This window comes from Dipodomys spectabilis, unplaced genomic scaffold, assembly GCF_019054845.1.
Source record: "Dipodomys spectabilis isolate Male_0828 unplaced genomic scaffold, ASM1905484v1 ptg000140l, whole genome shotgun sequence".
Taxonomy (NCBI): Eukaryota; Metazoa; Chordata; class Mammalia; order Rodentia; family Heteromyidae; genus Dipodomys; species Dipodomys spectabilis.
Genome location: NW_024870817.1, coordinates 22,998,260 through 23,016,305, shown reverse-complemented (window position 1 = coordinate 23,016,305; position 18,046 = coordinate 22,998,260). Strand labels below are relative to the sequence as shown.

The 18,046-nt window shown below is 37.6% G+C and overlaps 1 protein-coding gene across 2 annotated transcripts in view; it reads left to right on the top strand.

Annotated features, from left to right (window-relative positions):
• Window positions 1-13,118, top strand: part of Scamp1 (secretory carrier membrane protein 1) — an 84,860-nt gene extending 71,742 nt beyond the window's left edge. For both annotated transcript variants that reach the window (XM_042690909.1, XM_042690910.1), the window contains one exon: window positions 12,094-13,118. In XM_042690909.1, coding sequence (XP_042546843.1) covers window positions 12,094-12,258 — 165 coding nt within the window. In that variant the 3' untranslated portion in view covers window positions 12,259-13,118. The remainder of the gene's footprint in view (window positions 1-12,093) is intronic.
• The last annotated feature ends 4,928 nt before the right edge of the window (window positions 13,119-18,046 follow it).

The following is an 18,046-nucleotide window of genomic DNA, read 5'->3' as shown; positions in this document are numbered from 1 at the left end:
AGAGGAAAATTTCACCTTTCACATGACGGGCTGTAGTTAGATGAAGATTCATTAGAATATTGTATAAAATTCCCCTTAGGCTATGTGGGAAGAGCATGTATTAAAAAATGAATTTCATGTTTATACTTTGTTTCCATGCTCAAGTGTTCAGAACTCTGTAGCATTTTTAGTTCCAAGAATTTTGGATAAGGGTACTCAACATACAATTTAAGTCCTGTTAACTGAAAACTTGCTTTTTTTTTTTAAGGTAAGTGTAATTTGATTTCAATGCATGTGCAATATACACATATGAGTCAAAATTCCAAGGATATAAAAAAGATAATAGTGTAAAATATCTCCCCCTGCATTCTTCATGTAGCCTGCATATGTTTTTATGTACGGTTATAATTTAGTTCTAACTTCCACATATGAGAGGGAAAAATGTACCCTTTACGTCTCTGAGCTTGACTTATTTAATACAGTTTTTTTTTTAAGTCTATGCATTTTTCCCTGTAAATAACAAATTCTTCCTGTGGATAAGTAAAATTCAATTATATAGTATATTTACTTAATATATATTTAGGTAATATATTATATAATATATAGTTATATAATATATAATATCTATATTTTTATATAATATATAATATCCATAATTTTTTATATCTGGCACATTTTCTTGATCTATTTGTCTATTGTAGGGCTTCTGGGCTGTTTCCCTAACCATTTCTTGACTTGAAATCTTTTGGATAAATGCCCAAAAATTGTGTTCCTGGCTCATAGAGTAGTTCTGTGTTTTAGTAGTTCCAAAGTAGTTGCATTAGTTTATATTTCCACTAACAGTGTAATGTGGTTCCTCTTTCTCCACATCCCTGCCAACATCTATTGTTTGTATCCTTGTTGATGGCCAGTCCTACTTGAATAAGATGGAATCTCGGTGTAATTTTGATTTGCATTTCCTTTATGGCCAGAGATGTTGAACATTTCCTCATGAGTTTTTTGGTCATGTTTACATCTCTGAGAAGTCTCTATTTAGTTTCTTTGCCCATTTATTAATTGTATTATTGATTCTTTGAAGGTTTAATTTCTTGAACTCTGTATATTTTGGATATTAGGGCTTTGTCAGATATATAGCTGGCAGAGATCTTCTATTCTGCAGGCTGTCTTTTTAGCTTAGGAACTATGTCTTTCATTGTGCAGAAATTTTAGTTTGATGCGATCCCATTTGTCAATTATTTCTATTTGCTGAGTTCTTGGAATTCTACTCAGGAAGTTTCTGCCTATTCCAATAAGTTATGTTTCTCTTTTTCCTTTGTAGTTTTAAGGTTTCAGGTCTTCATTGAGGTCTTTGAACTATTTTGAATTTATTGAAGTACAGGGTAACAGGGATAACACTTAAGAGTTTTGATGATGGGTTATTCAGGAAGAGGGCAAAAAGAGCGGGTTTGGATATCAAGGTGGTTTCAAACTTTTATGTGAGAATTTAAAATACTAGTGAGACATTAATCTATTAATGCGAGAATTTAAAATACTAGTGAGACATTAATCTATTAATGCTTGGTAGGCTTTTGGATATACAAAATATGAGTAAGGAAAGATTTTTCAGGCTGAATTTCCAGACTGGGAAATATCAGCTTCCTGAGGTAAATGGAGCCTTGACTGGTTGCATGGCATCATGACATGAGAAGATGACCAAGGGCAGTCTGCTGCTGGGAGAGGGTGGAGGGAATTTTCATGACAGTGGTTGTAGGGCGTAAGTGTGACACCAATGAGAGTCAGAGTCAGGTAATGGAGGCATTAATTCTGCAGCTCTTTGCAATGGACAATTTTGTGTAATACACCAAACTCTGAAATTCTTTCCCTCTTCCATCTTCCAAGTATGTAATTCTTTTGTTGTTGTTGTTGGCTGTGGGGCTTGAATTCTGGGCCTGGGCATTGTCCCTGAGCTCTTCAGCTCAAGGCAAGCTCTCTACCACTTGAGCCACAGTGTCACTTCCAGTTTTCTGATGGTTAATTGGAGATAAGAGTCACAGCTGTCCTGGCTGGCTTTGAATTATGATCCTCAGATCTCAGCCTCCTGAGTAGCTAGCTAGGATCACAGGTGTGAGCCACCGGCGCCTACCCCAAGTATACAATTCTTTAAGATACAATCCAAGAATGGAAAAGTTGTAGAGCCATGATTGTGTTTATATTCTAGGCATTCAAAAGAATAGTGTGAAAGTAGTAAAGGGGAATTATGCAGTATACTTTGGTATTTGGTTAGCTTTTTTTAAATCCATAGCTAAAGAAGTTACTAGTTACTCTTTTTTTATACTAAGTTTTTTATTGTGCAAATACTGTACAGAAGGGTTACAGTTACATGAGCAAGGTAATGAGTACATTTCTTATCAAGCATTGTTGCCTCCTCCTTTGTTTTTCCCCTACCATCCCTTCCCTCCCACCTCCCCAACTACACTCCCCACACACACCCCTGGCCTAAATTGTAAAGTTCGTTGTTCAACAGTGTCTTGCATCTCATTGTTACAATGGGTCAACCTGTATCCCTATTTAAACATTTTGTTTTTTCCCTTCCCCTCCCCAAATTATCATCAAATACAGTGAACATGGGTTATACTGTGGGGGAGGGACATACAAAGCAACAAAAAGTCACATGGTACCTTATAAATACATTAGAAACAATAGCAAGAAAGAAAAAACCACTTGTGTCCCTATCATGGGGTTCATTTTGCTTAACATCATCTTATCTGGTCATATGTACATAGCATTTGATCTTTTCTGCTTGTCCCAGACATATACTAGTTATTACAAATCAGGGAAACCATAAGACCTGTGTTTCTTTGGGCCTGGCTTACTTAATATAATTTTTTCAAGTCTTTCCATTTCCTAAGAAATGGGACAATGTCATTCTTTCTGATGGAGACATAGAATTCCATTGTGTATATATACCACATTTTCTTGATCCATTCATCTACTGGGGGGCATCTCGGTTGGTTCCATATCTTAGCTATGGTAAATAATACTGCAATAAACATAGTTGTGCTGGTAGCTTTAGTATGGTCTTGTTTGTGATCATTGGGTAAATGCCCAAAAGTAGGATTGCTGGGTCATAGGGAGCTCTATGTGTGGTCTTTTGAGGAACCTCCATACTGCTTTCCAAAGTGGTTGAACAAGTTTACGCTCCCACCAAGTAGGGTTCCCTTCTGGCCACATGCCCTGCAACATCTGTTGTTATTAAATTTCTTGATTATAGCCATTCTAAATGGGGTGAGGTGGAATCTCAATGTTGTTTTGATTTGCATTTCTTTTATGGCTAGAGAAGTTGAGCATTTCTTCATGTGTCTATTGGCCATTCTTATTTCCTCTTCAGAGAAGTTTCCTTTAAGTCTTTAGCTCACTTATTTATCGGGCAGTTGTTTCTTTGAGAATTTGTTGTTGGGGGTTTTAATTTTTTGAGTTCACTAGCCATACAATGGAAGATCTTCTCCCAATGTGTGGGCTTTCTATTGATCTTGCTAGCTATGTCCTTTGCCATGCAGAAGCTCTGCAGCTTCATGCAATCCCATTTGTCCAACTTTTCTTTGATTTGTTGTTTCTGGGTCTCTATTAAGAAAATTTTAGCCTGTGCCAAGGAGAACTAGGGTTTCTCCTATTCCTTTCTGTAATGTTTTCAGGGTGTCTGCTTTGACTCCGAGGTCTTTGATCCATTTGGAGTTGATTCTGGTGCAGGGTGATATATAAGGATCTAGCTTTAGTTTTCTACAGGTGATTAACTAACTTTGTCGTAGAGTTTGAAATTTGGTATTGATATTCCTCCAGCACTGTTCTTTCTGTTAAGGATTGTTTTTTTTCTATTTGGGGTCTTTTATTGTTCCATATGAATTTTTGGATTGCTTCTTCTATGTCCTTGAAGAATGAGATTGGAATATTGATAGGTATCACATCGAATTTGTAGATAGCCTTGGGAAGTATTGCCATTTTCATGATGTTGACCCTTCCAGTCCAGGAGCATGGGAGGTTTTTCCACTTTCTAAGTTCTCAAACTTATTATCATAAAGGTTTGAGAAGTATTCCCTTATAATGTCCTGAATCTTGTTGTTTTTGTGGTGATGTTTCCATTCTCATCTTTGAGTTTGTTTATTTGGGTATGTTCTCTTCTTTTTCTGAGAAGATTTGCTAAGGGTCTGTCAATTTTGATAATTTTTTTTAAAGAACCAACTCTTTGTTTTGTTGATTCTTTTTGTGTTTTTTTTTTGGACTCTAATTCATTTTATTCTGATTTAATTTTAATTATTTCTTTCCATCTATTGGGTTGGGTTTACCTGTTGCTCTTTTTCAAGGAGCATAAGGTGCTTCATTAAATTATTGGTTTCAAATCTCTCCAATTTGTTGATGTAGAAACTCAGAGATATAAACTTGCCTCTCAGTACTGCTGTGTTCCAGAGGAGCTGGTAATTTGTGTGTTCATTTTTGTTGAATATCATGAACATTTGAATTTCCTTTCTAATCTCTTTCATGACCCACTGGTGATTCAACAGTGTGTTGTTCAGCCTCCATGTAATACAGGACTTACTTTGGTGGCTTTTGGTGTTGAGTTCTAATTTTATTCCCTTGTAGTCTGAGAGAATGCAGGGCATTCAATGTTTCTGAATTTAGGCAAGTTTGCTTTGTGACCTAAAATGGTCTATTTTGGAAAATGGTTGAGAAAAACCATTCTGATGCTGCTGGGTGAAATATTCAGTACGTGTCGGTTAAATCTAGTTGATCTATGCAGTTGTTTAGATCTGTGGTTTCCCTGTTGAGTTTTTGCTGAGTTGGTCTAAATAGTGGAGATAGTATTATGTTAACGTCCCCAACAATTAATGTCTTTGGATCTATGTGAGATTTGAGGAAGAGTAGTGTTTCTTGGATAAATTTGGATTCTCTGTTACTTGGTGAATAGATATTCAGAATTGTAATATCCCCCTGAAGGAGAGATCCCTTAATTAGTATGTAATGACCTTCTTTATCTCTTCTTGCTAATTTTAATTTGAAGTCTATTTTATCTGATATTAGGATTGCAACTCCCACCTGTTTATGGGGGCCATTTGCTTGGTAGATTTTATTCCAGCCTTTCACTTTCAAAATATGTTTGTTCTTATGGGCAAGGCAGCACATAGAAGGATCTTGCTTTCTAATCCAACTAGACAGTCTGTGTCTCTTAAATGGAGAGTTAAATCCATTAATGTTGAGTTAAATCCGTTAATGTTGAGAGTTAGGACTAAGAGGTGTTTAGTAGTTCCTGCCATGTTATCCACCTTCTTGGGTTCTTCCTTTGGTTCGGTGATTCTCAGTTTGGGTGCAGTTTCTTGGCCTTTATTGTGGTCTTGTTGGTTTTCTATGTGTAGGACATCTCTAAATATCTTTTGTAGGGCTGGTTTGGTGAGATATATTGTTTTAGTTTTTCTTTGCTATGGAAGGTTTTTATTTGATCTTCGGTTATGAAGGAGAGTTTAGCTGGGTACAGTATTTTTGGTTGATAATTGTTTGTCTTTAGGGCGTGGCATATATCATTCCAGGCTCTTCTTGCTTTAATTGTCTCTGCTGAAAAATCTGAGGTTATTCTAATTGGTTTCCCTTTATAGATGATTGATCTTTTCTCCTTGACAGCTTTAAGGATCCTTTCCTTGGTCTGAATAGATCCTGTGCAGATGATAATGTGAAGGTGAGATGTCCTGTTCTGGTCTGGTCTGGGGGTTAAAAGCTTCTTGTATCTGAATATGTTTGGGAAGTTTTATGCAAGGATCCTATTAAATAAATTTCCTAGACCATTAACTTCTGTCTTTAGGTGCTCCTTCACACCCATTATCCTCAGATTAGGCCTTCTGGTGGTATCTTCGAGATGTTGAATAGATCTATCATATTTCTTGGATTTGTCTTGGATAGTTATGTGTTTTTTCTCTATAATATCTAGGCTGTCTTCAATCCCAGAGATTCGATCTTCTGCATGGTCTAACATACTGTCAAGACTTTCTACTTTTTTATTTCCTTTCCTTCTAGTTGGTCAGCTTTGATGGCTTTAAATTCTTTTTCTTCTTTTTTTTCGGGGGGGGCGGTCCGGTCGTGGGGCCTGAACTCCGGGTCTGGGGCTGTCCCTCAGCTCTTTAGCTCAAGGCTAGTACTCTACCTCTTGAGCCACAGCGCCACTTCCAGCTTTTTTCTTTTTGCTTATGTGGTGCTGAGGAATAGAACCCAGGGCCTCAGAGGCATGCAAGGCAAGCGCTCTACCACTGAGCCATCTTCGCAGCCCCGGCTTTAAATTCTTTATTGGAGCTTTTAGATCTTGTATGAACTTCCTTACTTCCTTAATTTGGTGTTCAGTGTTTATTCACAAATCACTTAGTTGATTAGTTATGGTTTCCTTGGACTCCCTTTCCTTCTGATGGGCTCCATTCAGCATTCCCTTTGTGGTCTCCCTGGATTCTTTCACCTCTCTGTTTATGGATTCCATGAATGCCTCTATTGATCTTTGTTTATTCTCTTCCTGGTCACACAATTCCTGTATTACTTACTCTTTGATTAGCTTCCTAATGCTCACGCAATCTCTTTGACTGTTCTCAGCCTGATCATGCAATTCCTGTCTTTCTCTTTGACTGTTCTCAGCCTACTCATGCAATTCCTTTATTTCTCTTTGACTGTTCTCACCTGCTCATGCAATTCCTGTATTAATCTTTGAATAGCTTCCTCACTCTCACAAGATTCCTGTATTAATCTTTGGTTTGCCTCCTCTTGCTCCCTTTCACGCTCACACTGAGTCCTTTGCAGGTTTTCAATCTTTTCATTCACCATATTTACCAGTAGTATTTGTAGAGCTTTTTGGGAACTCTCCTCTGGATTATTCATTAACCGTTCTGTCACCTGATTATCACGAGTGGGAGTTGAGATACCCAGACTTACATTTTTCTTGTGTTTCTCCAGCTTGTTATGTCAATTTGGTATGAAAGTAACACCAATTTTGTGCTAGAACTCTATTTTAGGCAAGCATCAACCAGAGTCTTGTAGTTGCACAGTCAAAATGGGTGCAGATACAATCTAGTTCAACAGATACAATCTATTGGACCTCAAACATCTATGGATTAATGGGCTAAGAATATCAAAGAGGGATTCAGCAGACCAGAAATTAATAGGTTTAGGGAAAATTGTGGGGAAAAATAGGATTAGAGGGATGTGGAGAGGTAAAAGGAAGAGTGAATTTAACCAAGTCCTAATCTCAGAGAGGAAATGGATAGAATAGAATGAAGGGAGAAACATTAAGAAACAAGAAAAAATTTTAAAAAATGGAACTTAAAAATTATGTAAGTATAAAGAAATGATATTGAAAGAAGAAAAGGATAAGAGGAGAGAGATAAAAAGGCAATATAAAACAAAAAATTTTTTAAAATGGAATACTTAAAAGTTATAGAGGTATAAAGAAATAATACTATTATTAAAGAAGTTAAGCCTAAGAGGTTGTGAGTTGAGTAATAAACTTCTTAATTAAGTATGTACACAATGAGGGATAAGATCTAATAATCGACAGTGGGTATCTGGGGATGAGCAGATCAGCAATTAAGTCACACAAAAAAGAAAAGGGGAAACACATACACACACACACACACACCTAAAATAAGAATTATGAAAGAAAGGTTGGGAAGGTGGCCCAGTGGTAGAGCTCTTGCCTTGCATGCATAAGGCCCTGGGTTTGATTCTCAGCATCACATAAGCAAAAAGAAAAAAAGCCAGAAGTGGCGCTGCGGCTCAAGTGATAGAGGGCTACCCTTGAGCTGAAGAGCTGAGGGACAGCGCCCAAGCCCACAGTTCAGGCCCCATGACTGGACCCCCCCCGCCCCCCCCCAAAAAAAAGAATTATGAAAGAAAAAAATAGAAAACATTAAAAAAAATTTTGAAAAAATTAGGTAGAAAAAAGAGTTCTTTGATTTTTTTTGGGGGGGGGGAGGGTGGGGGGGAGATCTTGTATCTCCCCTGTGTCTAACCAGTCTTTTGGTGGAGTCTCTGGTCTGCTTGTGGTGTTTGGTTTTCCTGTGGCTTGATTGGTTTCTTAGGTCAGTTTGTTTGAGCAGTCAGTAAGAAGCTCTACCTTCCCAGGACTTTGTGATACTCCTCCCAGGCTAGTTCAGTAGGAGAAAGATCTGCTTTGAGTATCACAAAAGAGCAGAAATCTTTATCCTCTAGTTTGGAGTTGCTGTAATGAGGCTAGGTTTTGGGTAGAGTTGAGGCCTATCAGCAATCAGTAGCTTTTCCCTGAGGGGCTAGCTCCTGAGACACAGAGCCCAGCCTGGAGCCATTTTAGGATTTACGTTTACTGAGTTTCAGTTGTTTGACTTTTACCCCTCATGCTGACTAGGCTGCAGTAGGGAGGGGCAGCCTCTGGCTCTGTTTACCCAATGAAGAGTCACTCCTCTGGTGGCAGAGTTTTCTCTGCCTGAGAAGGGTGACTTTCCTGTAGGTGGAGCTGAGCCCCGCAGGTCAGGTCAGGTTTATGTGACCTGTGCAATGGCTCCTATTGTTTTCTTCCAAGGCTGAGTTGGCACTAGGTGCTCCAGCCGGGCCTTTGCCAGAATCAAAGATGGAGATCTTCTCCTGTGGTGGGGGAGGGAGCTGCCCCATGAGAATGGTGAGGATGTCTTGAGGGTACTCAGGCAAGCCTCTTGGTTCCTGGGCCGTCCCTGATCTGTGATCAGCAGGATGAAGATTTCTTCTCCTTGTCAGTTCTTGCTGGTGGTGAGTAGAATCCGCTAGCACACGGAGTCTGGCACCTTTGTCGGTCTCTCTCTGTTGGTATGGTGGCTGTGGCCACTGCCGGGGCAGACATCAGCAAGTGTCAGATGTCTCCATGACCAAGCTGCCTGGATTTTCCCTCTCTGGCCAAACTCTTTGTGCTGTGATGGCACACTTGGTGTGATTCTCTAGCCTAGGACTGTTCACTGGAACACTAAAACTGCTTTCTGTGTGAGAGCTTGTTTGGCCTCCAGCTTCTCCTCCGCCATCTTCCTCTGTGTACCCCCACTTCCCCAAGTTACTCTTCTATATATGTCTACTGTCTGTTGGTGCTATAGAAGTCTCTAAACTGCTCTATATGTCATATTCTTTTTTTTGGGGGGGAGGGGTCCGGTCGTGGGGCCTGAACTCTGGGCCTGGGCGCTGTCCCTCAGCTCTTCAGCTCAAGGCTAGCACTCTACCACTTGAGCCACAGCGCCACTTCCGGCTTTTTTCTTTTTGCTTATGTTTTGCTGAAGAATTGAACCCAGGGCCTCATGCATGCAAGGCATGCGCTCTACCACTGAGCCACCTTCCCAGCCCCTCTATATGTGGAATGAGTTTAGATAATTTTCTGTATGATTTTTATGAAGTACTGTTAATACAGATAATATTAACTAAAATATAATTTGAATCAGCCTCTTTAATGATAGGTATTACTCATATTATTATAGAAATAGATCTATGGAAGACAAGCCAGTTTTTCTGTTTTTCTTTTCTCTCCCTTCCTTCCTTCCTTCCTTCCTTCCTTCCTTCCTTCCTTCCTTCCTTCCTTCCTTCCTTCCTTCCTTCCTTCCTTCCTTCCTTCCTTCCTTCCTTCCTTCCTTCCTCTTTCTTTCTTTCTTTCTTTCTTTTTTTTGTCAGTTGTGGGGCTTGAACTCTGGGCCTGGGTGCTGTCCCTCAGCATTTCAGCTCAAGGCTAGCGCTTTACCACTTGAGCTACAGTGCCACTTCTGGTTTTCTGGAGGTTAATTGGAGATAAGAGTCTCATGGCCTTTCCTGCCCGGGCTGGCTTTGAACCTCGATCCTCAGATCTCAGCCGTGATTACAGGCTTGAGCCATTGGAGCCCAGTTCAGTTTTTCTTTTCTAGTTCACACTTGCTCAAAAGTTACTAGCAAATTATCAAAATTTAATAACAAACAATTCTTGTTGGGTATGTAACCATATTTGATAACCACTAGGGGTCAGGATCTTCATGGACAGTTAGTCCCCTCAAAAGGGATACCTGTGGGTACTATTTTGTTATCAGGCTATTTCTGTTGTGCTCTGTGGTGTGGAAATGAATACAATATTGAGATTTTTGTTGTCATTCTGAAAGGCAGCTGGTGGCTCCTATAATCTCAGGAGGCTGAGATCTGAGGATTATGGTTTGAAGCCAGCCTTGGCAGGAAAGTCCATGAGATTCTTATCTCCAATTAAACAGTAAAATGTTGAAAGTGGAGCTGTGGTTCAAGTGGAAGAGCACTAACCTTGAACAAAAAAACTCAGGGACAGCAAGCACAAAGGCACTGGCTTCAAGCCCTAGGACTATTGCACCCCAAAAAAGTGAACATATGAAGGAGAGCACATGGTCATTCATGAGTCCTTGAAATAAATCACCCTTTCCACATGGATACATAATGGGTTTAATATACTACAGTGAATACACATGTGGTCTTTTCCCCTCTAGGTGGCTCTCTGGGTCTGTATAGATACACACTATTGAGAACTGTGTGCTGCTCATTTTACCTCTGGTTGAGGCACCACGGGTTACATTTTAATTAAACAATAAGACTCATGAAAATATAACAGCAGTTATTCAATTTAATATACATCTTAGAATGGAAATAATAGCAAAGCAAATTAGAACCAATACTCATTTCTTACATCCCCATGCCCACAATTGTGGGATGGAGAAGAAACAGACAAGAACTTGTAAATGTATAGCATTGAGATTATGTGTAGTAGGTAAAGGTTTGTTAGAGTTCTGTTATCTACTTCATTTTCTAGGATGCAGTAATTTATAAGTATTTGGAATCTTTGATTTTCAATTGAAAATGTGGTTTGGAAGGAAATAAAGATTACCTATGAGAGTACTAAAGTACGAGGGGAAAGAATCTTAGAGTTTACCAGTATTTGTCAGTGTTCTTTTTTTATTCCTAATCTTTTTTATATTTCATCTCTCAATACTATCACATGGCAGAATAGGATTTGAACATAAAAATTTGGAGAAGAAACACAATTTGGTCCTTAGCATAATTCAGTAGTTTCCTTGCCCATGTTTTTAGCCCATTACTCTTCTGAGCTCCAAACCAAGTATTCCCCTGGCTTTTGTGATAGACTCCCCTTGAACCAACCTATTCTTTTTACTCCTTATCTTCTTGAAACTACTTCCTGTTTTTCAAGCTAGCCCTCAGAGTCTTTGACCTATTCTACTCCTTCTCACTCTGAATTCATTCCATAGTTACCAGTTCCTATCTAGCTTTGAGAGGAGACATTCAGAGAAAGGACTAACTTGGCTGTAGTTGACTTCCTCACAACCTGTTTGGTTGCATTGCAGTGAGATTTCTAACTTAGGTCCATTCACACTGGCTCCCTTATTCTGCTTCCATCTCAGGGTATATGAACGTGTAATAACTTTCTATTCTAATTTATTATTTCCTTTTTCACATTTGTGTTGAATAATCTTATGTATTGGTGGACTTTGTAGTTTGATTATGCTGCTAAAAACATATGGTGAGAGAAAATTTTGAACCCTACTCAGGAAAATAAACCTCAAGACTTGAGTGGTGAGTCAGTATTGGACAAACAGATGTCCACATGACTTCAACACTCCTTTAAGACTTAGCCATACACAGGAAGTTAACCAGTATGTTTAAGGATATAAATAGTGCCTGGTTAAAGTTTAAAATGATAGCATTAGAATATTATATGGTAGTGGTATGTATGTAGCCAACATAGAAATCTTTTTCTTTGAATCGTCTGAGACGGTAGGAAAGTCAGATTATCTCTTTATATTTGAACCATTCTCTTTCAATGTTGCAATATATTAACTAATGGAATCAGGAAAAATAGCTTTTGCAGTTAGTTAAGAAGTTGTCCTTTGAATTATTTTTGGTTTGACTTGACATAATAATTTCTTCTGCTTGGGGATGAAAATGAAAAACCCATACTAAGGAAATATGAAATAGAATATATGCATAATGTGGTGGCTAATGCTCTTGATCTTAGGAATTTATGACTGGACTCTAGCTCTTTTATATCTGAGTCATGGTGAGGTTAACTTAAGATTGCTGGAAATGAATGGTTACCATTTAACTCTCTCCCACTTGATTCCATAGGTTCATGGACTGTATCGCACAACAGGTGCTAGTTTTGAGAAGGCTCAACAAGAGTTTGCAACAGGCGTGATGTCCAACAAGACTGTCCAGACAGCAGCTGCAAATGCGGCTTCAACTGCAGCAACCAGTGCCGCCCAAAGTGCTTTCAAGGGTAACCAGATTTAGAGACCCTCCCAATACACACTGTTACCTTTTGACTGTACTTTTTTCTCCAGTTACTGTATTCTACAAATATTTTTATGTTGGAAACACACGGTTCACACAGCATGGGTATTTCCTGTTCACGTGTGCATGGGCTAAAACCAGAAAAATTTCCTTGTCTTATTACTTTTACCTAATAGTTTATTAATATTTCAGTGCCCTGTGCAGACAAAATATTACATGCTAAATATTCTCCATATTCTTGGGGGATGATGCTCAGCAGATCACTTCAGTGGTGACACACTGAAACTAATATGTGACTTATGATTGAAAAAGCACTTAATACCGCTATAGTTCTTTCAAGAATCTGTAGAGATAAAGATTACACATTGGAACAGCAAAACTATACTCATTCTTTTCTCCTTATTTATCTTAAAAGAAATAGGCCAGCAGAGACTTAATGAATTTTTAAATTGGCTTGCTTTTTATCGGTTCAGTTACCAATGAAGAGCCTGTGTGCTTCATAGTAGATAATGTATATTTTAACTTTTCTTTTGAGTAGTTGACATTTTGATAACAATCTCTGATCTTGCATGGACACCAAGTTTCTTAAATGAAAGAATTAGTATTTTTGGGTCCTGTACTGCTTATAGTGATAGAAATCAGGATTTGTTTATGGAATCATAGAAATGATTTTCTATAATAGTTTCTTTTAAATAAAAATTTATTGGGGTATAAAGACTTTAATATAATATGCAGTGCATTATCCAAAAGAGACGGTAGTTAATCATTGTAACAGAATGTAGTAATAATAGCTCCTTTAATTTTATTATATCTTAATTTTCAGTATTCATATAGTAAAATTTACTGTATGGAAACTTTAATACAGTCTTGTGATTACGCTTTATTTGAACTGAGATTGTGTTTGGCAGCTTATTTTGGGGTGTGCGTGCGTGTGTGTGTGTGTGTGTGTGTGTGTGTGTGTGTGTGTGTGTGTATGTGTATGTGTATGCATGTGTGTAATTTTTGACAGAGGTATTAAAGGCTAGCCTAACCATTGTCCAAAAAGAACATACAGTATTTAAGGGATTTTTCTTTTACCCTTTCACTTTAAGTTGCATTAAAAATAAAATACCCTAAAAAAATAAAATAAAATAAAATACCCTAGCATTTCTAATATACTTGAATCTTTAATGCACCGAAGTCTTTCACTTTTTGAGACAGACTGAATACATTAAAAATTTTTAGCAATAGAAAACACAAAACATGGCACCAAGCAAGAAATTACAAATATAACTAAATGCATTAATTATGAACATGATCACATTGAAATTGTTATATGCAGCACAGACTTTAATTCTTATGTTTAATTCTTATGTTCAAGTTTTGAATAATTTTTAATACTGATTAAATGACTCAAAACACTATTATGTTTTTTAAATTTCTTTAGGAAGGTTTAGATTGCAGAACAACAGGCAGTGATTTATTCAACTTGATTTAAGAGAGGATGGTCTATTAGATGATATTGGAGACTGAGAGTCCTTTCTTAAAACAATCAAATGGCATAAGTGATTAAATTTTTTTATTCTTCTCAAAAGTAGGTTTCATACTGGGATGGCATCCATTTTGTTATTTCTGAGACTTCACTAGGTGATGCAGCTCCTTCTAGATTCTGTTTACATTTGAGTTTTGGGGGAGACTTTGTTGAATAATGTAGTTGTAAGATATTTTTCTTTTCTTCTGAAGAAAATAGGACTCAGAGTAGACTTGAAAGCTGTTTTTAGAAATACTCTGATGAGATTCTCCATCTGCTTTCTCAGCCAACTCCCCAGTTCTAAAGTCCTAGTGAAAATTTGTTTCATTCATATGCTTTATTGAGTATGGACTTTAAACACACGTCAGACATTCACCTTAGAGCAGGTGAAGAGCACTTACACTCTGCATTCATTTATATTTCAAGTGTATTTTTGCTTTTCTTTAAACTACAAATAAAATGTATATCAGCAACTTTTGGAAAATATTAAGAACTTTCCTTCAGAATTGAAATGTTGCTATTATGTAGAAATTCTCAAAGGCAGTGGTGAAGAATAATTGAACTGATGGTTATATTTTCCTAAAGCCAGTTATTTGATTAAAATCCAGTTATTTGGGTTGATACAAATTTATAAAGAGAAAATTGGAGGTTTTGAAAATATAAAAGATCATTAAAATGGTGGCAATGCCTATAGCTTGGTCAGGTATAAAAACAGCTTTAAATTCTTATATTCACTACTCTCTGAACAACAATGAACTCATCAAAATATTGGCATTTGTTTTATATTTAATAGTAAAATGAGCCACTATCACAGCCATGAAATGACCTTCATAGAGGAGGCGCCTGTGTCACCTTTCAGGTGGCAATGTTAAGTCATGGCTATTTAATTTCAAGCGAGGGTTTGAACATTAGAAAGGCATTGCCGAGTGATTTGTAATTAGTGACGTGGATTATTTATCTAGGCTGTTTGTATATTTTGTTGGTGATTGATACTGCGCTGCCACCATGGTGACTCACAGTTCTGTATAAATGCCCTCCATCTGTCCTCTAATGTTGCATGTCCTTGGTGGTTTGGAAGTTTTGTATATTTATTGTATTAATGCAGAGTGTCATAAAATAAAATGCTGTTTACTGGATTTTTGTTTGCATAATTTAAATATTAGTAATTTAGAAAGCCATTATGCTGTAAATATAGAGAAAATTCACATTTTATCTTTAAAAATCTATAATTTTGTTATGTGCTTAATAGAATAAATAATGAAAACTCTTAACACAAGATGACTATTGAGTTAGACTGCTGTAGGAATTGAACACGAGCTTCACCTGTATTAAATAGTTTCACCACCTTAAGGGCAAAATACACAGACTATGTAGAAGATGGTCAGGTTCATGGTCTAGACTTTTTCTTGAATAAAATGGGTGCCTCTGTACCAGCATTGTATTAATTTAATATTACCTGTCTTCTGTTTCCTAACCTTGGTTTCCTGTTGCTGTTGAAAGTACTATTTCTGTAATAGGTTTTTTTTTTTAACTTGGTTAGCTTTGAAGATGTAAAAGTATAATCTAAAATTGTGTTCATGGTCAGTCATAATTTGAGAAAATACATATTGAATTAAAATAAGGACAGTATTTTAATACTTATTACTTTTGTTTTTCTGAAAACACTGATACTGACACACTTCTATATACAGAATTTGTTACATTTTGGGGCCTTTCTCCCTGATATGTACATTAAAATTATGGCCATCATACATTTCAGCCATTGTCTTCTTAAGGAAAATAATTTAGAAGGATTTGTTGATTTCATAGGATTGAGCCTATTGGAGATCTCACTTTAATAGATTATCAAGTGCTACAGTATAAATTTAGAGTAGAATAATATGTTTTAAAGTATGAGAGTTGTGTTGAAAATTTTTTATATTAAGCTAAAATTTTTTCCACCCACAGTAGCCGAGTATTTTGGAAAATGAAATATTTCCAATAGAATTTAAGAGCGTGCCAACATCATTAACACTGGTTAATATTTGAAAACCAATAAATGTCAAGATTAACTTAGAAAAGGAATATCCAAATCGCTTTCTGTTGCAGTTGAGGCCCTACTGCTCCTTATTGTGTCCTTGTATCTTCATCCTTTGTCCCTCCCTTACTTACCTTCAATTAACTTCCAATACTTTTTTGCAGGGAGGGGATCAGTTGTGGAGTTTGACTTCAGGTCTTAGGCACTGTCCCTGAGCTTTTGTGCTCAAGGCTCGGGTCCTACCACTTTGAGCCACAGCTCCACTTGTGGTTTTTAGATTGGTCATTGGAGATAAGAGACTCAAGGACTTTCCTGCCCAGGCTGGCTTCAAACTACTATCCTCAATCTCAGCCCAGGTAGCTAGTATTACTTACAGGTGTGAACCACAATGCCCTCCTTCAAATACTTTCAGCCGGAGAATCTTAACACAATTGTTTCCTACCATTTTTTTAAAGGTTCTTTTATGACAAATTGCTGTGTCAAAAGTGCCGCATATTTTAAAAAATACCTTTGTTGTACATTGTGAAATTGTTCTCTGGAAAGATTGTATCAATTTTGGCCTCCATCAGCTGTGTACAGAGGGCCTCTTCTCCACCCCTAGCCTACATCAGGTGCTCCTTTTCCAGAAAGTCTTTTACACCAGGAAGTTTGGATGAGTAATGAAGAGGTCTGTTTTCTAAGTATTCTGTTTTCCCAAGCTTGTGGGTTCAACCAATGCTATTTGTTTTTCCCCAGGAGTAACTGTGTGCCTTTCATCCACAGAGATATCTTCCACTTCCTGAAAGCTCTATTGTAAATGCTCCATTTTAACAGTATGGAAAAAGAAATGGTGGCTTCAGATAGCCAATTTTGTTGTCTAAGTAAAATTAGACTGCTTTTTTTTTTGCGGGGGGGGGGGGGGGGGAGGGCGGGATCCGGTCATGGGGCCTGAACTCTCTGCTTGGGCACTGTCCCTCAGCTCTTCAGCTCAAGGCAAGTGTTCTACCACATGAGCCATAGCGCCACTTCCAGCTTTTTTTTTCTGCTTATATGGTGCTGAGGAATTGAACCCAGGGCTTCGTGCATGCAAGACAAGCGCTCTACCACTGAGCCACCTTCCCAGCCCAAAATTAGACTGCTTTTGACAACAGGTTTTGTTATCCTTCAATTCCAAGTGATTCTCATTTAAGCGTGCAGAGGAATATCTTAGTTTTCTTCTAATACTAAGGACTTACTATATACCAGAAATTACACTAAATGCTTTACATGTACCACGTGATCTCCGTATCATATCTCTGAGTAATTTCTATTGGCTCTGCTTTTATAGAAGACTAGGAATCACCTCAAGATCAGGCAGTGAGGAATAGTAGTGAAGGGCTGGGCAGAATACAACAACCAGGCTGCCTGACTCCTGCCAAGTTTGGGCTGCTTTTGCTATGCAGTCCACTTTTCTCCAATTCAGTGTTCTCTCCCATTCTTTTACATTTCCAGTGATGTTTATTCATCCTTTGGGGTCAGTGGACACTAGGAAAAAAAATAAGTAACCAAGAAGAGAATTACAACATATATTTTTAAGTGTCTAAGCCAAAGGCTAGCTCTACAACCCTCCTGTGAGTACCTGTTTCCTACTTTTCAAGTGTTTGGAGACACTTTAAGGACAAATCCTGAATGATTTGGTTGAATATGCTTCTTAGGTGATCATAATGCCTATTTGCCTTGGATGAGAGTATTTGTGCTAAGAAAATGATAGAAACTATCCTATCTTTTATTTTACCAATTTCATGTGCCTGATGAATTTTTAAGAGTTTGTTTTTAGGCTTGATAGTTGAAATGCCTTCAAAATATGGAAAACTGCTAGGCTTTCTCCGCAAGCAAGGAAGGAACAGTGTTTTCATGGTTATGATTTTATGGTGTGGCTGTCATGAAGTTGCCCCTGAAGTTTTGTTCACCAAACTGAGGCATTGGTGTTCCCAGAAGTGGGTATTGGCTGTCTCCATCTTGTTCTAAGTGAAGGAAACAGCATAGCAACAAAGCTGCTTTTTATGTCTTATCAAATCTGTAGTTGAGCTTTGGCTTTGTCACTTATCTTTCTGATCTAGGGCAGTTACTTATCTATACACTGAAAATGGTAATAGTTTCTGTATCATAGGGTTTTGATGAATGAATGCATACTGTGGTATTCTCAGTCAGTATATTGAATGTGAACAGTAATTAAAACATACTTCTCCTATCTTCATGTATACTGATGATTCCCACATCTCCATCTTTAACCCCATTTCTCT